Source organism: Tiliqua scincoides, chromosome 1 (genome assembly GCF_035046505.1).
Source record: "Tiliqua scincoides isolate rTilSci1 chromosome 1, rTilSci1.hap2, whole genome shotgun sequence".
NCBI classification, from domain to species: domain Eukaryota; kingdom Metazoa; phylum Chordata; class Lepidosauria; order Squamata; family Scincidae; genus Tiliqua; species Tiliqua scincoides.
In genome coordinates, this window is record NC_089821.1 from 221,364,784 (window position 1) to 221,384,680 (window position 19,897).

The 19,897-nt window shown below is 43.1% G+C and overlaps 1 protein-coding gene across 3 annotated transcripts in view; it reads right to left on the minus strand.

The window, feature by feature from the left end:
• PRKN (parkin RBR E3 ubiquitin protein ligase) overlaps positions 1-19,897 on the minus strand; it is an 862,188-nt gene that overhangs the window by 558,545 nt on the left and 283,746 nt on the right. For all 3 annotated transcript variants that reach the window (XM_066616280.1, XM_066616288.1, XM_066616297.1), the window contains one exon: positions 8,031-8,271. In XM_066616280.1, the coding sequence (XP_066472377.1) occupies positions 8,031-8,271 (241 nt within the window). The remainder of the gene's footprint in view (positions 1-8,030; positions 8,272-19,897) is intronic.

Sequence of the window (19,897 nt, forward strand, 5' to 3'; positions counted from 1 at the left end):
GAAGATATGTTGCTGTACGTAGTTTTCCAAGCCTGAATTAGTGCTAAAATATGTATTTTTTTTCCTCTCCAGGGGAAAACAACCACAAAAGATTGACCTATGATAAACACTTTGCTATGAGTAATCATTAGACTAAAGCTTGATAAACCTTTAAAAAGACAAGTTAATTACTTTATGCAAATTGAAGATACAGCTTCTTCCCTGCAATTATTTTCACACTGATCAACATGGACCAAAAGCTGATTCAACTGCAAAATACATTGTAATGTTAAAAACAAGGACCTTGTTTCCTTGTGTGAAGAAAAAGCCAGTCACAGAAAAAAGCAAAAGTCAGCTCTGAACACAGAAGTGATTTTAAAATATATATATTCAAGCTAAATTCTTAGACATTCAATTGTTTGATGCAGCAGGCTGAAAACAGGTCATGAGCAGTAATAACTGTGCCACTGTACTTGTCTCCGTTTTCTCTGGTTCAGTAGTTGAGCATTTATACAGGTTCATGTTCCACAGTGTCAATATAGATGTGCATGCTATGCTGGAGGCCATTTTGGATGGATCAGTGCTCACATTTTGATGGAGTTCACAAGATGATGAAGAAAGAAAAAAAAAAACAGCAGCAGTTTGTTTTAGGTCTAAAAGTGCTCAGCCTAATGCCACATTAAAATGGAGAAGAAGAGATGTACATCATTCCATCACTTGACCTGGAACTAATTTGACAGTATAAGTTTTAGAAATATGACAAGTAATTCAGAAACTTGGGCTGTTCGCTTGCTTTAGGCAAAAGTCAGACACAAAACATGTTTTAAAATGCTGTCTAATGATCAGCATCTAAACAAAGAAAAGTCTGGCCTGAGGCCTTGGAAAGGGTCCTCATTCTTGTCATTTTAGGAAGCTACAGCAGATATATTGTTTAGCCCCCATCCCTTATTCCACGGTCCTCAAGCTTAGGCAGCAAGTTGGTGTAGAGGCAAGCCACTACTTTTGTCAATTCAGTTAGATCTTTCTGTTTTAGTTGGCCGTGGCCCAAAACAATTGCTCTGCTTCTTTAGTTTAATTCTCCAGAGTTATGTTTCACTGGCAGTGGGTCAACCTCACTAACTACTTTCTCCATCCACCTTGTCTCAGTCAAGTCTTGCCACTTTGTGTTGCTGGTAGCAGATCAGTTTTCAATGGAAAGTGGACCTGTTACAGTATTCCTCCAAGAACCCAAAGGACTGTCTGTGTATCTTAACTCCTTAATATTCACAGACAGAAATTGGTGCAATTTTTAAGAGAAAATCTCTGTTGGGTCCAATTCAATTTGTATTTTGACAAACAAGGTCATTCTTTCAGATACTGGGTGTCTGTTCTGGGGCAAGAAGCATTCCTAATTTTCAGCACACACCGCATACACTCGCCTTTAAGTCGAAAAATTTATGCCTAAAAATTGACCCTGAAAACCAGGGTAGACTTATACAAGGGTCAACACATTAAATAAAGTCGAAGCTTCCGGGAAGCTTAGCAGCTGTCTGGGGAAGTGTGGGTGGGACTGGGCTGAGAAGCAGGACTCGGGGGTGGAGGAAAAAGGAGAACTTTTACTAGTAATTACGGTATTCAGAGGTAGCCGTTTTAGCTTCTTCTTCAAACAGGAAGAGAAGTGAAGGCACTTACGGAAACTATAGCTATGCTATGCAAGTGCAGCACTGAACTCCTCTCAAAACCTACAACTCCCATAAGCACCTTCAACTCCCTTCCAGTTTGGAGAAGAAGGTAAAATGCCTGCTTTTTTTTCTTTTGGTTACTGCCTCAGAACATTCCTGGTAAGTCAAAGAATTTCACACCCCCTCAGTTTAGGGTCTGATTTTTAAAACATCAGGATGGAATCCCCATTTCAATCTGAAACAAAGTCCCAGGCTACAATTCAGTGCATTGTTACTTAAGAATAACATCCATGGAAAGCAATGAGTTTACTTCTGAGTAAGTAGGGTTGCAACTATCTGCAGTATAGTTGCATAGTTGTGAATTGAATTGCATACTCCCAGTTATGTGTTACAAGTTGTATATTATATGTAGAACCTCTGGCTTAACACACCAGACACCTTAAAAAAGGATTTGATTAATGGTTCTACTGGTATGTTGTTTACTAGTTCTACTGGTATGTTGTTTACTCTGATAGTGTTTACAAAAAGGGTGTGAAGGCCAGAATTTAAAAAGTTAATGAATAAAAATATGTCTTAGGACATTTGACAATATTTTTAATAGAGACAGTACAGTTCTTCGGTAACAATTACTGGTAGGTTATTTTTCAGAATCTGGCCTCAGGTAAAATCAGACAAAATCAGGCACCCTCTAAGTTTAACCCCTGACTTATTTGAGGGTTATAGAAGATTCCATGACTTTTGGCTCAAGACTGCCCTCGACTTATCTGTGAGATCAACTTATAGGCGAGTGTCTGAGATATATTTCCGCTGTTTCAGAGCACTGTGCTTGCTGATAGTTGATTGTGTCATACATATTAATGATCAGATCTTCTGTATATCTTCTCATTTAGCAGTTTCAGTGACAGATCCCACCCCCTCAAGCTTCTGCAGTTCACATAATGGAATGTGTATCCATATGTGAATCTTGTGTGTGTGTGTTTGGGTGTGTGTGTGTGTGACTGTTAAGAATCCCATCTGTTCTGGAAAACTTTCAGTTCCACTAGAAAAAACAGATGGGCTACTGCTGTAGCATTAAGGAATAAGATAGAAGAACAGAGACACAAGTAATAGCAAAGGGTTTGTTCAAACAACATCTAAGTGCAGTTGTTTTTTTCAGGAGGAAATCCCTCAGTTTTTCTAACTTTAAAAGGAAGGAGTGGGCTCAACCTGAGGAACTTGGCAGCAGGATTCAGGAACCTCATTCTCTGGATAACCTGGGCAGTGTACAGGAAAAGGTTTCTAGTTGGAGGAAACTTACTGACCTGATCCTTGTTGCTCCACTCTGCCACCACTCTGACAATGGCTGAACACTGTGCTGCAACATTTCAGCAGAGTCAGATCAGGCTTAGCTCCCCAATTTCAGCAACTCATCAGCCAGGGTAGTTATTCTGCATACTTCTAAGTTCTAGCTTAAATCAAATCTAGCTTCTTTTTCTTTCTTGGGTACTGCTGCCTTTCAGAACCAAACTACCTGCCCAACAATCTTGGACTGCATTACCTGTTTCCAGTCCCTTTGACCGCTGTCTCTGACCTTGACTCATACGTGGCCAGCACCACCCTACACATCCCTTGGCCACTCAAACTGACCACCCATACCTCCTGACCTGAAACCTGAACATTTGGAGAACTGGATCCTGCTGGGCCCTAACAGAATTATCCTGGATCACATCTGAAATGAATAGAGTATCATTTCAATTGAGATGACATAAAAGAAAAAAGAAAAAGAAAAAGTAGTGCTAATTATTACTAATGAAAAAGATCTCAATGCATTTCAAAATTTAATTCTACTTCAGGGAAATACTTTTTATACAATGATAGCCTTGCTCATTAGGCATATTTAAAGAAGACACTGTTGTTGTTTATGTTCCTGTGTTGATCTATTGATGCCACCCTCCGATAAAATAATAACAATAAAACAAGAAGAAGAAAAAGAAGAAGAAACAACTGAAGCTATTTGAAAAAGCCTTTTGGGAGTGCTTGTAGCTTTGTACCTCTGTGTCAGTATATTGCAATTTGTTCTGTTTATTATTTCTTATTTATTAGAAGCATCCTTACTTTTTTGTAACAACTGTTCTTATCAAATGCCATTTCTACAGAATCATAACATCAACTTTAGGCAAAGGAACTGAAGAAAAACAGAACCTTCCACACAGTGTGTATATCCAACAGTTTTGTAAAGTTTCTTTTCCATGACTTCATGAGTAATTTTAAAATTCCAAGTAGAATAACAGCTAATCAACAAGGATGATGATAGTTTATATTGATTCCACCACTTTCTTCTGACATCTCCATCTTCAAAAGTCTTTCTAGAAGTCTCCATCTTTCTAGAAGTCTTGGTCTTAAATCACTTTAACCAACCAAAACAAGCATATGTAAAAGCTCTTGCTCACATTCATCACTCAGTGTTTGATTTTCTTTGTAAACTGCTTTTTAAACTTTTTTGTTGAAGGAAGTATATAAATATTGTTAATAAATCTTAGCTCCTAGTTTCTCCCTTTGTGACTTTAGGGAGCTGGCCTAACTTTTTTTTTCCTATTACTGTGTTAAAAAAAAGCTTATGGAGGATATTGTAGAAAATAACAAAGGCATGTAGGTTATATTTGGCTGTTATCAGTTCTAAGAGGGAACGTAACCAAATATCATGCCCCTGTCACTTGTACTGCCTTGTTCTCCATTAAAATATCTTCAAGAACACAGGAACCAGACATTACAATGCTCCCTAGAAGAGAGAGTTGTACTTCTATCAACACTGCCATACCATTCTTGTCTCCCCATAACTGTGGTGAAATTTAAAAAAATCCTGAAAGCTACCCCACCAGAGAGATATGGCCCATCATTAACCACCAATCATGTGATACTCAGCCTAAGATTCTTATTCTTGACTACAAAAATGTAGTTGGGCTGATCCATGAGAAGAACTAGTTGGGAAGATGAGGGGTCTGCTGTGTTGTAATCTTGCCATCAAGGTTCTTACTGACTTTTTCAGTGTGAACATTGTTATGGCTGATGAATTTATTAAAAACACACCATACAGCCAAATATTTATGTGTTAATCCCAAATAAATGTGATACTCATACAAAAATAATTAAAAATCAAGTCCTGAAGGCATGTATGTTTCAGGCAGACTTAGGGCGCAATCCTAATCAACTTTCCAGCACTGACACAGCTGTGCTAGTGGGGTGTGCACTGCATCCTGCAGTGTGGAGGCAGTCAAGGAGGCCTCCTCTAGGTAAGGACATGTTTGTTACCATACCTGGGGTCTGCACTGCAGCTAGGTCAATGCTGGAAAGTTGGTTAGGATTGCGCCATTAGAGAAATAAACACAGAATGTATGTCACACAACTTTAAAAGCCATCCCAGCCTGACAGGATCTGCATGAAGCTGATCAGAATGAAATGACAAGGCACCCCTCCTGCCTCATTATTCATTCCAAATGTGATATGTGGATCATTAAGTGAGGCACTAATTTGTTCCTCAACTGCACTCATTCATCATTAGTTGGCAGCATGAGGTTGATCAAGTCCGTTGCAGAAGTCGGTGCCTCTCTTGTGATTTGTGCACTTTATGCAGATCTTGTAAAATCATATAAAGTTACTTTGATCACCATAAAGCGGTATATGCATTTGCGATACTCCTAAAAGGCTGTTTGCTGTTGCTTCAAGATCCCCCACCACATTCAGTGGACAGTAGCGATCACATCATTTTATAACCTACTGCAGCCGTTCCCAACGTCCTGCTTGGACTTTTGGACAGCACTAAGTTGTTGCAGGATTGGGACAGGAGCAGGGTGGGTGGCCCCAATGGCGCCACAGCCATCGCGATGCCTCAGGGACCCAGGGACATCCTAACATATCCAGGGGTGTCCTGCAGCCTCTTGGTAGGTCCCAGAGGATTGCAGCTGCCTCTCCGACCATTCATGTAGATGCACTGAGCTCCATTCTGCTATTGGAGCGTACTTCAGGTTTGCGATTGCAGAAACTGGAACTGAGTGCGGATAGCAGATTGGAGCTTATTGCAGCTATGTGGAGGGTTGCAGAGGTGGCTGCAAGCCTCTAGGACCCTCCGATATCCCCAAGTATGTTAAGATGTCTCTGGTCCCCAGGGCGGCGCAATCGCTGGGGTGCCATCGGGGTCCAATTCCTAGGCCACTCCCCTGAAGGGGGAATGGTCCATTTCTAGTTCCCCTGTTGGGTTGTAACCCAGCAGTTTGGGAACCGCTAACCTAGTGCATCAAGACTTTGTCGACATTTTGCCCAGCTATTTCTTGACATGATGGAAAATCTCTTACTGGCCCATGGCAAACTTGTTTCACTTATTAAGAAGCCACCCAGAAATTTCTGAGACCTGCCTGAAATGATCTTTGTTAAGTGGTTAGATCAGGAGATGAGAAAGAGTTGGACTTTATGCTCAAAATATTCATATGGCAAATCCTTTCTGGACTTTATCACTTCATTAATGTTACAAGTCTGAATAAACCATCTTGTTAAACAAAACATCTGTCCACAGAAGACTAGCATAGAAGACTTCTGGAGTTGGACTTATACCTGGAAGATGCAGGTTCAAATCCCCACTCAGCCACGAACTTTTCTGGGTGATCCTGTGCCAGTCACTATCTCTCCAGAAGAAATTCAGAAGACTTATGGAAACTCTTTTGGTTTTCCCTCAAATATTTCAGATGTTTTGCCTGAAAATGAACTTCCAGATCCACTTAAAATTCCACTTTATACCTAGTGACCTTTCCACATACGTTATTTTGCTAGTCTTATTCTGACTTCCCTTAAACCACCTCAGATATTTTGCTGAGTTTCCACATTTGCTCCAATTTCATTTCAGGAGAAATCTGGGTGGTATGTGGCATATGTAATGGTTTCTGTAGCGCCATTGTGGAAGGCATTTGCATTTCAAGGAGTCAGAAGGGTGACAAGTGTCCAGCTGAGGCCCAGAATAATATGACTACCCCATTGGCAAATTATTTCTTAGTTATAGTCTCACAGAACTTGTCTTTATTGGTGCTTGAACTTTTCTTATATTAATGCCATCTGATATTTGTGCTATAGCTAGGCTTCTTAGCCTAGAGCAGGGATGCCGAAGCCCCGGCCTGGGGGCCACCTGCGGCCCTAGGGGGCTCCCAATCAGGCCTGCAGGGAGCCCCCACTCTCCAATGAGCCTCTGGCCCTCCGGAGACTTGCTGGAGCCTGAGCTGACCCGACGCAACTGCTTTCAGTATGAGGACGACTGTTCGACCTTTCACCTGAGCTGTGGGATGAGGGCTCCCTCCACTACTTGCTGTTTCACATCTGTGATGCAGTAGTGGCAGCAAAAGAAAGGCTGGCCTTGCTTTGTGCAAGGTTTTTTATAGGCCTTGAGCTATTGCAAGACCTTCATTCATTCATAAAACTTCCATCTCTAATAAATTCATTTATGTAAATTTATTCAAATTTTAAATGTAAATTAATTCTTTTTTTCCCAGCCCCTGACACAGTGTCAGAGAGATGATGTGGCCCTCCTGCCAAAATGTTTGGACACCCTGGCCTAGAGAAAGGAGAAGGAAGGCTAAATAATGGTCATCTTGAAGGAATGTAAGGTAAGAGACCTGGAAATAGCTTGGATGGTTACACTAAGTAGAGTTCTTACAGTTTCCTAAAATCTTTTATTTAGACCAAGTCAAGAAGTTATAGATGGCGTGGACTACATAATTCCCATAGCTCCCCAGGTCCTAGAATTGCCCACCTATCTCCTATCAGCCACCCAGGAGACTTCTACACAAAGAGAGGAAGGAGGATTATGGTCTCATCTATTCCAAATTTAAAACATCAATGTTACAAATAAGTTCATATCTCCATGTCCCTGGGCCAGAGTCAGCCAAGTGATAAGTGATATAATGCACCAGAGCTGAGTATCATCATCTCCACTAGGTAACTATTTATTATTTAAAATGATATTAGGCAGAATACACCAACTTTCTCCCTGTCGGGACAAAATACACTCTGGGATGTATGCCAATAAAGGTGATTCTGAACACTCAACATATACCCATACAAGTCAAACAAGATGCTCTGCAGCCTTTGTTGGCTCCCAAACAGAGTTTGTATGCTATAAAATGGCAGCAGCCATGTCAAGTAATCTCAAGATAATCACGCCTTGCCTTGGTTAAGAGCAATATATTCTGCCTTAGTGCAAAGATTTATGCTAAAGGAAACTGACTACACTGCCATATCTCTGAGGGGTTCTATGAATGATTCACCAAAACAGGCAGAAAAAGTTGCAATTTTTCAATTGCGCAGAAGACTGAACCATCATTTGGAAGAGAAGAACTCTATATTTTGAGATGTGTAAGTTCCAAAAGTTACCTGAATTACTAGATGGAGAGGTACTGCTGTTATCCACAGTGTCCAAAAGCACAGCAAGGCCAGCTGAGTTAGAAGGTAGAAGGTTGGTATTGAGATTCACTCGAGTGAGGCTTTCATCTTCTCTTCCTTTGCTTCTTGGGATTTCACAAATATTTTCTCTTTCAGTCTCACCCTGTTTATGGTGGTTTTTCCGTGGATTTTGAACAATATGAACAATGCTCTGCTGAGGCAGGTCACAGTTCTGAAAAACAAAAATAAAACCCCCAAATCACTTGAGTTTCAAACAAAAGATACGTTTCCTTGTCGCCGGCTTAGTATGTTTTTTTAAACAGCTCCCAATTTATTTCATACAGAATTTTGATGAAAGGTAATAGAGTTAAAGAAAAAGTGACAAGCGTAAATGGCTAAAATAAGGATTACTTCTGTTGGCTAAAGGGTCACAAATGCTTCAGTGCTTCTATGCATTTAGAATGAAAATGATGCAGCATTGTAAATATCAATTCTGAACCATTTTGGGAAAAGGCATAAATTCACTGAAATTAAAATAGCAGGGAGACAAAAAAAATCACATTATACAATACAGGTGGAGCCTGTTTGTTCGCAGAATTTCTATCTGCAAATCTGGCTCAACGCAGATCCCTTGGACTTGCGTGGAGCCTGACTTGGCCCCACCTGAGCCCTCCGGAGGCAACTGGAGCTGTGCTACAGCCACCTCCAGAGGCTTTTCTGAGGCCCATGGAGGCCGTGTGTAGCCTCCACAAGCCTCAGAAAGGCCTCCGGAGGTCCTAGAAAGGCACTTCCAGTTTTAGGGCGAAAACCAGAAGCACCTCTCCAGAACCTCCAGAGGCCTTTCTGAGGCCTGCAGAGGCCGCGTGCAGCCTCCCTGGGCCTCAGAAAGGCCTTGGGTGGTCTTAGAAGGACACTTCTGGTTTTCACCCCAAAACCGTAAGTGCCCTTCTAGGACCTCCAGAGGCCATTTTGGGCCCCAGAACAACTCCGGACGTGACTAGAGGAAGGCTCCGGTTGCATTCGTAGTTTGGTGGACCCCAAATTTCGTGTGACTTTGTTTCACGTGGAATTCAGTATTCGTGGGGATTCCAGGAACAGAACCCTCGCAAATAACAAGGGTCCACCTGTACTTAAAACATGAATAATGGTTCAGTCCTAAGTAACTTACTGCATGACAATACAGCAGCAGCAGTGCAGCCTCTTACCTACTTACCTGCTGTCAGGTGAGTAACATAGCAGGTGAGTACACATCTCCAGCACTACTGTTGCCCCCCTCCTCCTTGCTTGTCCGGCTGCCCAGGAAAGCAGTGAGTTGAGTAAAGAGAGGAAGGTAGGATGGAGTGCAGTGCAGTGCAGTGCAGTGCAGTGCAGCAATCCAGAGCCCCCTGACCCCTTCCTCTTCTTGAAGTCCTCTCACTTCACTTCTTGCCACCTCCTCTCACCACCAGCCCTGCTCACAAACAGGAAGTGAGGAGCACACTGGGTGGACTCCCTGCATGCTCCATCCATCCTATTTGTTTCAACAGATCCCAGATAGAGAGCAAGTAGGGAGAGGTGGAAATGCATGAGACAGTCCAAGAGAAGAGGTAAGAGACATGGGAGGCTCCGAGTCCTCCCACCTGCCTTTCTTGCTCAGCAGGCAAGGAGGAGAAAAAAGTAGAGCTGACTGATCCTGCTCTGATTGCTCTTGGGAAGGACTGATCAGAAGAGGATCATTATGCAGCTTCTCCTTCCTGCTTAGCCAGCACAGTAGCTCACAATGCTGGTACTTGGGGAATGTGTGGGCTGCCTCTGAGCCAGTCCTTTACCTGCTCACTCTCAGCAAACAAGATGACTGGAGAGTGGATTGAGTGAGCAGCAGGTTGGAGGGGGGTGGCAGGCAGACTGAAAGCCATCATTTCAGTGGCTGGTTGGCAGAGAGCAGAAAACTGATGAGTGGTTGACAACCCCATGTCTGCCTGCCACCCCCCTCCAACCTGCTGCTCACTCAATCCACTCTCCAATCATCTTGTTTGCCACCATTTCAGTCAGACTTGTGAAGATTTTGAGTTATCTGTGAGGGCAACCAAATGTAGAACCTCCTGCAGTAATTAAGCCTGAAGGTTACAGAAGCATGAATAAGCAGCATGGCAGCTCTGAAGTGCCCAAAAGAAGAAAAGCCTTCTGCATTAGCTGATGATGACACTAATACCAACAAATATGATGTGCTTCTCCAGAAACAGTGCTGGGTCCAGGAGTAGCCCCCTGGCATTTGACCTGATCTGATGGAGTCATGGAGAGCTCCATCAATCTCAAGCAAGCTCATTCTCATTAGACCATGGTCATTGAAGTTGCACTGCTTTTTCCTCTTTCAATTAGTAGCTACAGCATGCAGGTCTAATACAGAAGCCCTGCTTTCTATTATTTAGGCTAGTTAAATTTTCACTTTATGCTTCCGTGTACTTTGCACTATTGTTTTCCACCATCCTCCCCCCCTCCCAATGCATCTGGCACTTTTTGTTTACTTATAAGTTGGCTCAAAGAAAGGGGAAAATATCCTAATCAGATCATTTTTTTGAATGGCTACATTTATAATGATCTCTTACATAAAATTCTAAAATATGTACACACATTTGATTCTTAAAATTGAATTTAATAAACCTTTTTTCCCAAGGAAGCAATAATCCAGTCAACAGAGATTTGTCAGAGCAATAACTGATGGCTTATTAATCAAAGAACGCTAATGCTAGGCTTTAACTTTCAAACTTCATGTTAACATTAAAGAGCTTTTTTGTTGCTACTGTTGTTCATTATACTTAAATAGTTTAATGTAAGTTAATTCATTAATACAAATGCAAGGTTTCTTCATGAATGCAAAATCTGTAATCACAACTATCTTGAAGGTCCTCTAAAATTAATAATATTGGGCATGAGCCACCAAAAATCTGTTTCAAAAATCCTATCCACTTCAAGGATAATCGCCTTTTTAGCCACTATAATTATAATAGCACATTTATAAAGGTAACTTTACAACCCAATCCAAACTTACATTCACAAAAGTTTCCATGATCATAAATGACCATATAGCAGTGTGTGTAAGAACATAAGAACATAAGAACATAAGAACATAAGAACATAAGAACAGCCCCACTGGATCAGGCCATAGGCCCATCTAGTCCAGCTTCCTGTATCTCACAGCGGCCCACCAAATGCCCCAGGGAGCACACCAGATAACAAGAGACCTCATCCTGGTGCCCTCCCCTACATCTGGCATTCTGACTTAACCCATTCCTAAAATCAGGAGGTTGCGCATACACATCATGGCTTGTACCCCATAATGGATTTTTCCTCCAGAAACTCGTCCAATCCCCTTTTAAAGGCGTCTAGGCTAGACGCCAGCACCACATCCTGTGGCAAGGAGTTCCACAGACCAACCACGCGCTGAGTAAAGAAATATTTTCTTTTGTCTGTCCTAACCCGCCCAACACTCAATTTTAGTGGATGTCCCCTGGTTCTGGTATTATGTGAGAGTGTAAAGAGCATCTCCCTATCCACTCTGTCCATCCCCTGCATAATTTTGTATGTCTCAATCATGTCCCCCCTCAAGCGTCTCTTTTCTAGGCTGAAGAGGCCCAAACGCCGTAGCCTTTCCTCATAAGGAAGGTGCCCCAGCCCCGTAATCATCTTAGTCGCTCTCTTTTGCACCTTTTCCATTTCCACTATGTCTTTTTTGAGATGCGGCGACCAGAACTGGACACAATACTCCAGGTGTGGCCTTACCATCGATTTGTACAACGGCATTATAATACTAACCGTTTTGTTCTCAATACCCTTCCTAATGATCCCAAGCATAGAATTGGCCTTCTTCACTGCTGCCGCACATTGGGTCGACACTTTCATCGACCTGTCCACCACCACCCCAAGATCTCTCTCCTGATCTGTCACAGACAGCTCAGAACCCATCAGCCTATATCTAAAGTTTTGATTTTTTGCCCCAATGTGCATGACTTTACACTTACTGACATTGAAGCGCATCTGCCATTTTGCTGCCCATTCTGCCAGTCTGGAGAGATCCTTCTGGAGCTCCTCACAATCACTTCTGGTCTTTACCACTCGGAAAAGTTTGGTGTCATCTGCAAACTTAGCCACTTCACTGCTCAACCCTGTCTCCAGGTCATTTATGAAGAGGTTGAAAAGCACCGGTCCCAGGACAGATCCTTGGGGCACACCGCTTTTCACCTCTCTCCATTGTGAAAATTGCCCATTGACACCCACTCTCTGCTTCCTGGCCTCCAACCAGTTCTCAATCCACGAGAGGACCTGTCCTCTAATTCCCTGACTGTGGAGTTTTTTCAGTAGCCTTTGGTGAGGGACCGTGTCAAACGCCTTCTGAAAGTCCAGATATATAATGTCCACGGGTTCTCCCGCATCCACATGCCTGTTGACCTTTTCAAAGAATTCTATAAGGTTTGTGAGGCAAGACTTACCCTTACAGAAGCCATGCTGACTCTCCCTCAGCAAGGCCTGTTTGTCTATGTGTTTTGAGATCCTATCTTTGATGAGGCATTCCACCATCTTACCCGGTATAGATGTTAGGCTGACCGGCCTATAGTTTCCCGGGTCCCCCCTCTTTCCCTTTTTAAAAATAGGCGTGACATTTGCTATCCTCCAATCTTCTGGTACCGTGGCCGTTTTGAGGGACAAGTTGCATACCTTAGTCAAGAGATCTGCAACTTCATTCTTCAATTCCTTAATAACCCTTGGGTGTATGCCATCAGGGCCCGGTGACTTATTGATCTTTAATTTATCAATGAGGTCTGAAACATGCAGCTGGTGGCCATTTTGGAACTGCCACCTGGCGGCAGTGTTCTCAGTCTACCACCAGTGTAAGCACAGGTAAGCTGTCGTGGGGGGTAGGTAGTGGGAGGAACTAACTAAGGAGAGAGAGGCAGGGAGTGAATCCCAGCAGCACCAGTGTGCATGAGGATCCTATCCCAATTCCCTCTTCTCTTCCTTCTCCCTTACTCTCTTGGGTTCTGCGCCAGGAAAATGGCTAGCATAGATCCAAGGAGTTCCATTCGGGTAGTGAAGGATTACCCCAGGATAAGGGAAAAACTGCCCCTCCCAAAATAAGATGCAGTACTCAATTGCCACAGCTGCATCTGTTAGTCAGGATTTGACTGTTAGAGCATGTATTTCTTAAAGTCACTTTAAATTTCCTCTTAACCCCCTTGAAGGACCATCACAGAACCACAGAGCTGGAAGGTTCTTGGAGGGCATCTAGTCAAACCCCTTATTCAATACAGGCAACTACAGCATCCCTGGCAGCCTTTCCTAGAAAATAAGGGAGAGTATACAGTTGCACAAGGCAGACTGTTCCAATGCTGGACAGCTTCTGCAGTTAGGAAATGCTTTCTCCTGTCTTCCCTAAAACTACTTCACTGTAGTTTCAACCTAGTAGTTCTAGTCCTGCCCTCAGGAACCACCAAAAGCAAGGATCAAATGAGGAAAGGCAACCATATATGCCACCCTTAGTGCCTCGGAGGAATAGAGAGATAAAAATGCTATCAGTAAAACAGTCCCCAATACTGATTACCTGACAGGACACAATGTTCTTTATTGTTTCCGTAAAATCCAAGATGTTTCTCAGATTCAATGCATGCCCACAACAGCAGCACACAAAATGGAAAACTATCTCCTCTAGAACTGCTAGAAAGTGTTAAAATACAAGAATAAAACATGTAGATAACAAAACATACATCACACTTTACCTAGCAGCAGCCAGTCATTTTTATTTCTACACTGCCTGCTATGCACAAAGGAAAATAAGAGGAATAGTTCTTTTATGACTCATTTAGACAATATGACAAATGGCAAATTCATAATGTCTACTAGAAAGCTCAGACTGTAACTTCGACAAACCCTCTACGTATGAAAAGGATTTTAGGAAGACATTCACTATAATGAAAAATCAATTTGCAGATATGGACTGATACAGAGGCATCAAAGTTGACCCACTCAACAGAAACAAATACATATATAAGAGAAGATTAAACTCATTACCCCCCATGTACTATTATGGCTGCCCTCAAGCCCCAGAAAGATTGAGACCTTGTACATCTTAAAACCAGGAGCACAAAAAGAAATCAACTGGGAGATGCAAACAAGGAATGTTTGTACTATTAATTATTATTATGTGTTATTCATGTTGTTATTCTTTCTTTTTACCTCAGGCCAATGAGCAAAATCAGAATAAATAACATATGAAAATTATTGGTACTGCGTTTTGTTTTTTTTAATCTTGCTCCCATTTCTCATCTTAGGAAAAAAAGATGGAAAATTATTCAGTTCAATATGGGGGATTGTACATAATAGAACTTGTTACCTATTTGGTTATTCTATGACATGGGCCTCTGAACTCAGGCCCGAAAGCTAGATCTTGTGTGCCCAATGATCACAGATGTGCAGAGCCTTGCACTGGGGAGATGATTCTGCTGGGAAATCAGGGTGATCAGCAGCAGAACCGTCTCCCCGGCACAAAGCTCTACAAATTCATGGCACAAAAACCAGTTGCTTTGCACCAGAACAATAAACTTCAGCCCCACGGCACCCAGATGCAATCATTGGGCACACCACAGGCCACTGTCTGGTGAACTGCTGCTCTATGGCAAAATGACATCATTGCTTGAATACAGCTAGTGGAAAAGAACAGACAGCAACTCAATAATGAAGCAAACACAACATCATATCTAGTATCCAGAATCCATTAGCACAACTCTCCTGCAAATATGTAAATAAAGCCAATGGTTCTTTAAAGGGCTTCCTGAGTTACTCCACAAAGTTTAGTGAAAAACCTGAGTTTAATTACACAAATTATAGATAGGCCCTTTCAGAATAAGAATCCTATCACTCACCAAATTCAGTCTTTCTTCATATTGCTTCATATTGCAGAACATCCTGAGATGATCCAAATTCACTTTCTGCAAATTACTACTTTGCATTTTTGTCATACTAGACACTGCAATAAATTACTATTTTTTCACATTATGCAGCCAAAAATATACCCAGGCACCAAAGTGACAACAGTCAAATTATTGTTAAGAGTGCTAAATTTTTGAAGTGAAACGTTGTACAGTCAAGGCAAAGAACTGTGGCTTAGCTGGGTATTTTTAACAAAATTAAGCCTTGTCGTAAAATCATAAGAAACATGTCAGCATATCTGGATGCAATTTTTCATTGGATAATCTCTCCCAACCCTGCACTTTCAGTGATTTAAATATCAGCAAAAAAAAAAAAAAAAATTTAAAGTTTTTAAAATATGTCGTATCTGAGCACAGATTTATTCATTGCTTCTTAAACTCCAGATATTGCTATTATTTTATAGATTTCTTTCTGAGAAACTCTAATGGCAATTCACAGCACATTAAGAGATGCAAGCCTTTAAAAACATGAAATTATGAGGTTCTCAATAGCACTGAAGTACTGTATGCAAACCAATTCCTCACAGTCAAAAACATCTCTACTCTTCCTGGAAGAAAATGATCTTTGCAACTTCAGAAAATTACAATGTAGCAAATCTATGGAATGGACAAAATTAATACCTTCAAGGTTGTTTTTGTTGTTTTAAATAATAAGCAACATTCCAGATTTCTAGTTCATTAGATGCCCTGAAGAGTTGCATTTTTAACACTACATGGGAAATCAGATTGTCTTAAGTAATTATCCAGGAAACATTTCTAGTAATGGGAATTGTAGACTTCAAGTAGTTTGTTAATAGCTAAATGTTTAATCTTAATTAATTGGAAAAAAACAACAGATAAGGTTCCCATGACCCCATTTATGGGGATATAGTCAGTATTGTTGGCATCCTTCAGTCTCGGAAGACCATGGCGTCACGCTCTGAATGGTGGCTCTGGAACAGAGTGTCCTCTCCAGTGCGCGAAGCCTGGGTAAAGTAGGTATGGAGGATAGGCTGTTACCCATGCAGCAAATCCCCCCTCTCCACGTTGCTGAAATGGTCCAATGGAGCGGCAGAAGCCAATACGATTGGTTCCAGCGGCATCGCAGGAGTTGCCCGAACGTGACTGTGTTCAGCCATGAACTGCCTCAGGAACTCCAGCTCCGGATTTTGCCTCGAGGTTGACTCCTGAAGCTTTTTCCATAACTGGATGTAGCCACAAGGCAGTGGAGGTTTGGGGTCAGAGTTCTCCTTCTCTCAGATGAGCTGCCTTCCCAGGCTGACGAGTCCCATCTACCCGGTGGCTGTTTAGTCACCTCTTACAACAAGTGGTCAGTATATTGGTTACAAAAGAAACTGAAGCGAGTCAGGGCTAGCCTTAGGAGCTGCAAGGTGCAATTGAAAACACTGTCTGTGGGGCCTGAGGTTCATAGTCAAAGTTTGTGGAATCTTAGAGATATAAACAAAATTTATTATAGACTTTATATCTCTACTGTAGAATGGGAAGCAGTCAAAATTGATCTAACCACATTTAATATAAAGCTGCATTCAAGACTAGAGTAGATTACCCTAGTGGGGCCCCTTACATACAGGACTCAAATTGGGAGCAATTGGTTCAATTGGCTTGAAGTTGGCCCTGAAGAGAGCTATCGCCTTTTTAGATCGTTCTTTTTAATATAAATGCTACACAGAGCCTTACTTCAAAGACACTTTTTAAATCTTACTATTATTTTAATTTATTATTATTAGTCACATTTGATATGACTAAGTTCGGATGTCTCCAAGGAGCTCAAGATAGCTGTGATAAATTCAAAAGAGGGAGTGAAGTGGATATGAGATCACAAAAGGTATGTGTTGTGGTAACATAATACAGTTTATACTGAAAGTGGCTCTGCGGTTCTTACTCGGTGAGTTTGCAGGGAAAGGGATATGGAGACTGGGAATAGGGTTTGAGAATTACTTCATTTAATAACACACCAGTATCTGGCTTTAGAAAGAATAAAACACAAGAGTTATCTCCCTAAAAAGAGGATATGTGACTTACTTGGTTTCTGTTATTTGAACTTCACACAATGTTTTGGTATCACAGCACAAACAGCTGGGCACAAACAGCTTTAGCTTAATAGCTACAATCTAACTGTTGGAATGAGCAGTTTTTCTCAAGTGTACTCCTAGGAGTACACTTCCCCTGGGGAGTACACTTCCCCTGGGGGCTGGGAGCTAAGAATAGGCCCTCAGTTTGGCTGTACTTGTCGTAAGAGGCGACTAAACAGCCACCAGGTAGATGGGACTCGTCAGCCTAGGAAGGCAGCTCATCTAAGAGAAGGAAACTCTGACCTCAAACCTCCACTGCCTTGTGGCTACATCCAATTCTGGAAAAGGCTTCAGGAGTCAACCTCGAGGCAAAATCAGGAGCCGGAGTCCCTTAGGCAGTTCATGGCTGAACACAGTCACGTTCTGGCAACTCCTGCGACGCCACTGGAACCAACCATATTGGCCTCTGCCTTTCCATTGGACCATTTCAGCGACGTGGAGAGGGGGGATTTGCTGCATGGGTAACAGCCTATCCTCCATACCTTCTTTACCCAGGCTTCGCGCACTGGAGAGGACACTCCAACTTCGCTATACGGCGTCAGCACAACACGGGAAGCAGCAGTTTACCGGTTATAAGTCTTTGCTCGATTGGCGTAGAGCATGACTCCAGGGGCTGCTTCCGACGGTGGGAGAGATCATTGCATCTCATTGGGCAGCTACCGCCCGCCTTAAGCTGGGCAGTCCCCAGCCAGTAAGGTGTTGCCTCGCCACGGTCCGTTAACCTCATGGGGTGCGTGGGGTTTAGGGTGAAAACCGACAAGCGGATCGACAACTCTGCACCATGCAACAGAAAACAGAAAACTACTGCCCTAAAGCTGGGCACCTGGAACGTTAGGACAATGACACCTGGCTTCTCTGATGACCTGCAAGAAATAGACGACGCACGCAAAACAGCTGTCATCGACATGGAGCTGAGCAGACTGCAGATGGACATCGTCGCCCTTCAAGAGACTAGGCTGCCAGATTCCGGATCTGTCAAGGAGAGAAATTTCTCATTTTTCTGGCAGGGAAAACCACCAAACGAAACCAGGGAACATGGCGTTGGCTTTGCGGTCAGAAATACCCTGCTGAAATCCATCATCCCACCTACTGTGGGAAGTGAAAGAATTTTGTCCCTGCAGCTCCAGTCATCAGCAGGACCTATCACTCTCATCAGTGCTTATGCACCGACTCTGTCGTCTCCAGCAGAAGCCAAAGACAAATTCTATGATGACCTGGCCACCACTGTCAAGAAAATCCCTGTAAAAGAGCCATTGTTCATCCTCGGCGATTTCAACGCTAGAGTTGGTGCTGATAACAGTTCATGGCCCACTTGCTTAGGTCAGTTTGGCACTGGGAGGATGAACGAAAATGGCCAACGCCTGCTAGAGTTTTGCTGTCATCACGGTCTCTGTGTCAGCAACACGTTCTTCAACACAAAGCCCCAACATAGAGTCTCTTGGAGACACCCAAGATCAAAGCACTGGCACCAGCTCGACCTGATCCTCACCAGACGCTCCAGCCTTCCCAGCATCAAGATCACACGCAGTTATCATGGTGCTGCCTGCGACACTGACCACTCCCTGGTGTGCAGCAGAGTGAAACTGCAAACAAAGCAACTGTATCACACGAAAAAGGAAGGAAGACCTCGCATTGATACCAGCAAGACCCGGGATCAGAGAAAAGTGGAGGAATTTGCACAAGCGCTTGAGGAATCTCTTCCAGGCCCGGCCGACGCAAACGCATCCAACAGATGGGAACATTTCAAGAATATCGTTTACAACACCGCCTTGTCCATATTCGGCAAGAAGACCAACAAGGCGGCAGACTGGTTTGAAGCCCACTCTGAGGAGTTGACACCAGTCATTGAGGAAAAGAGGAGAGCTCAAGCAGCATACAAAGCTTGTCCCAGTGAGCGCAACCTGCAGGTCCTCCGAACTGCTCGCAGCAAAGTCCAACAGACTGCCAGGAGATGTGCTAACGACTACTGGCTCCAGCTCTGTTCCGAGATACAGATAGCAGCTGACACAGGCAACATCAAGGGGATGTATGATGGTATCAAGCAGGCCCTAGGTCCAACACAGAAGAAAATTGCCCCTCTGAAGTCTGCCACAGGCGAGGTCATCCAGGATCGGGCGCAGCAGATGGAACGCTGGGTGCAGCACTACTCTGAGCTATATTCCAGAGAAAATGTAGTCACCAAAGAAGCGCTGAACAACATTGAGTGCCTGCCTGTGCTGGAGGAGCTTGACAGTGAACCAACCCTAGAAGAACTTCACGTGGCCCTGGACTCCCTTGCCTTTGGCAAGGCACCTGGAAAAGACAGCATCCCTGCTGAAGTCCTAAAATGCTGCAAAGAGATCATCGTCACTGAGCTGCATGAAATCCTCTGTCTCTGCTGGAGAGAAGGTGGAGTACCTCAAGACATGAGGGATGCAAACATCATCACGCTGTACAAGAACAAAGGTGACAGGGGTGACTGCAACAACTACCGCGGCATCTCTCTCCTTAGCGTTGTAGGAAAGCTGTTTGCCCGAGTTGTACTAAAGAGGCTCCAGGTACTTGCAGAGAGCGTCTATCCAGAATCACAGTGTGGATTCCGAGCCAACAGGTCCACCACTGATATGGTATTCTCCCTTAGACAACTGCAGGAGAAATGCAGGGAACAACGACAGCCACTCTTTATAGCCTTCATAGATCTCACAAAGGCTTTCGACCTGGTCAGCAGAGACGGCCTCTTCAAGATTCTCCCCAAGACTGGATGTCCACCCAGGCTCCTCAGCATCATCAGATCTTTCCACAAGGACATGAAGGGCACTGTTGTCTTCGATGGCTCCACATCAGACCC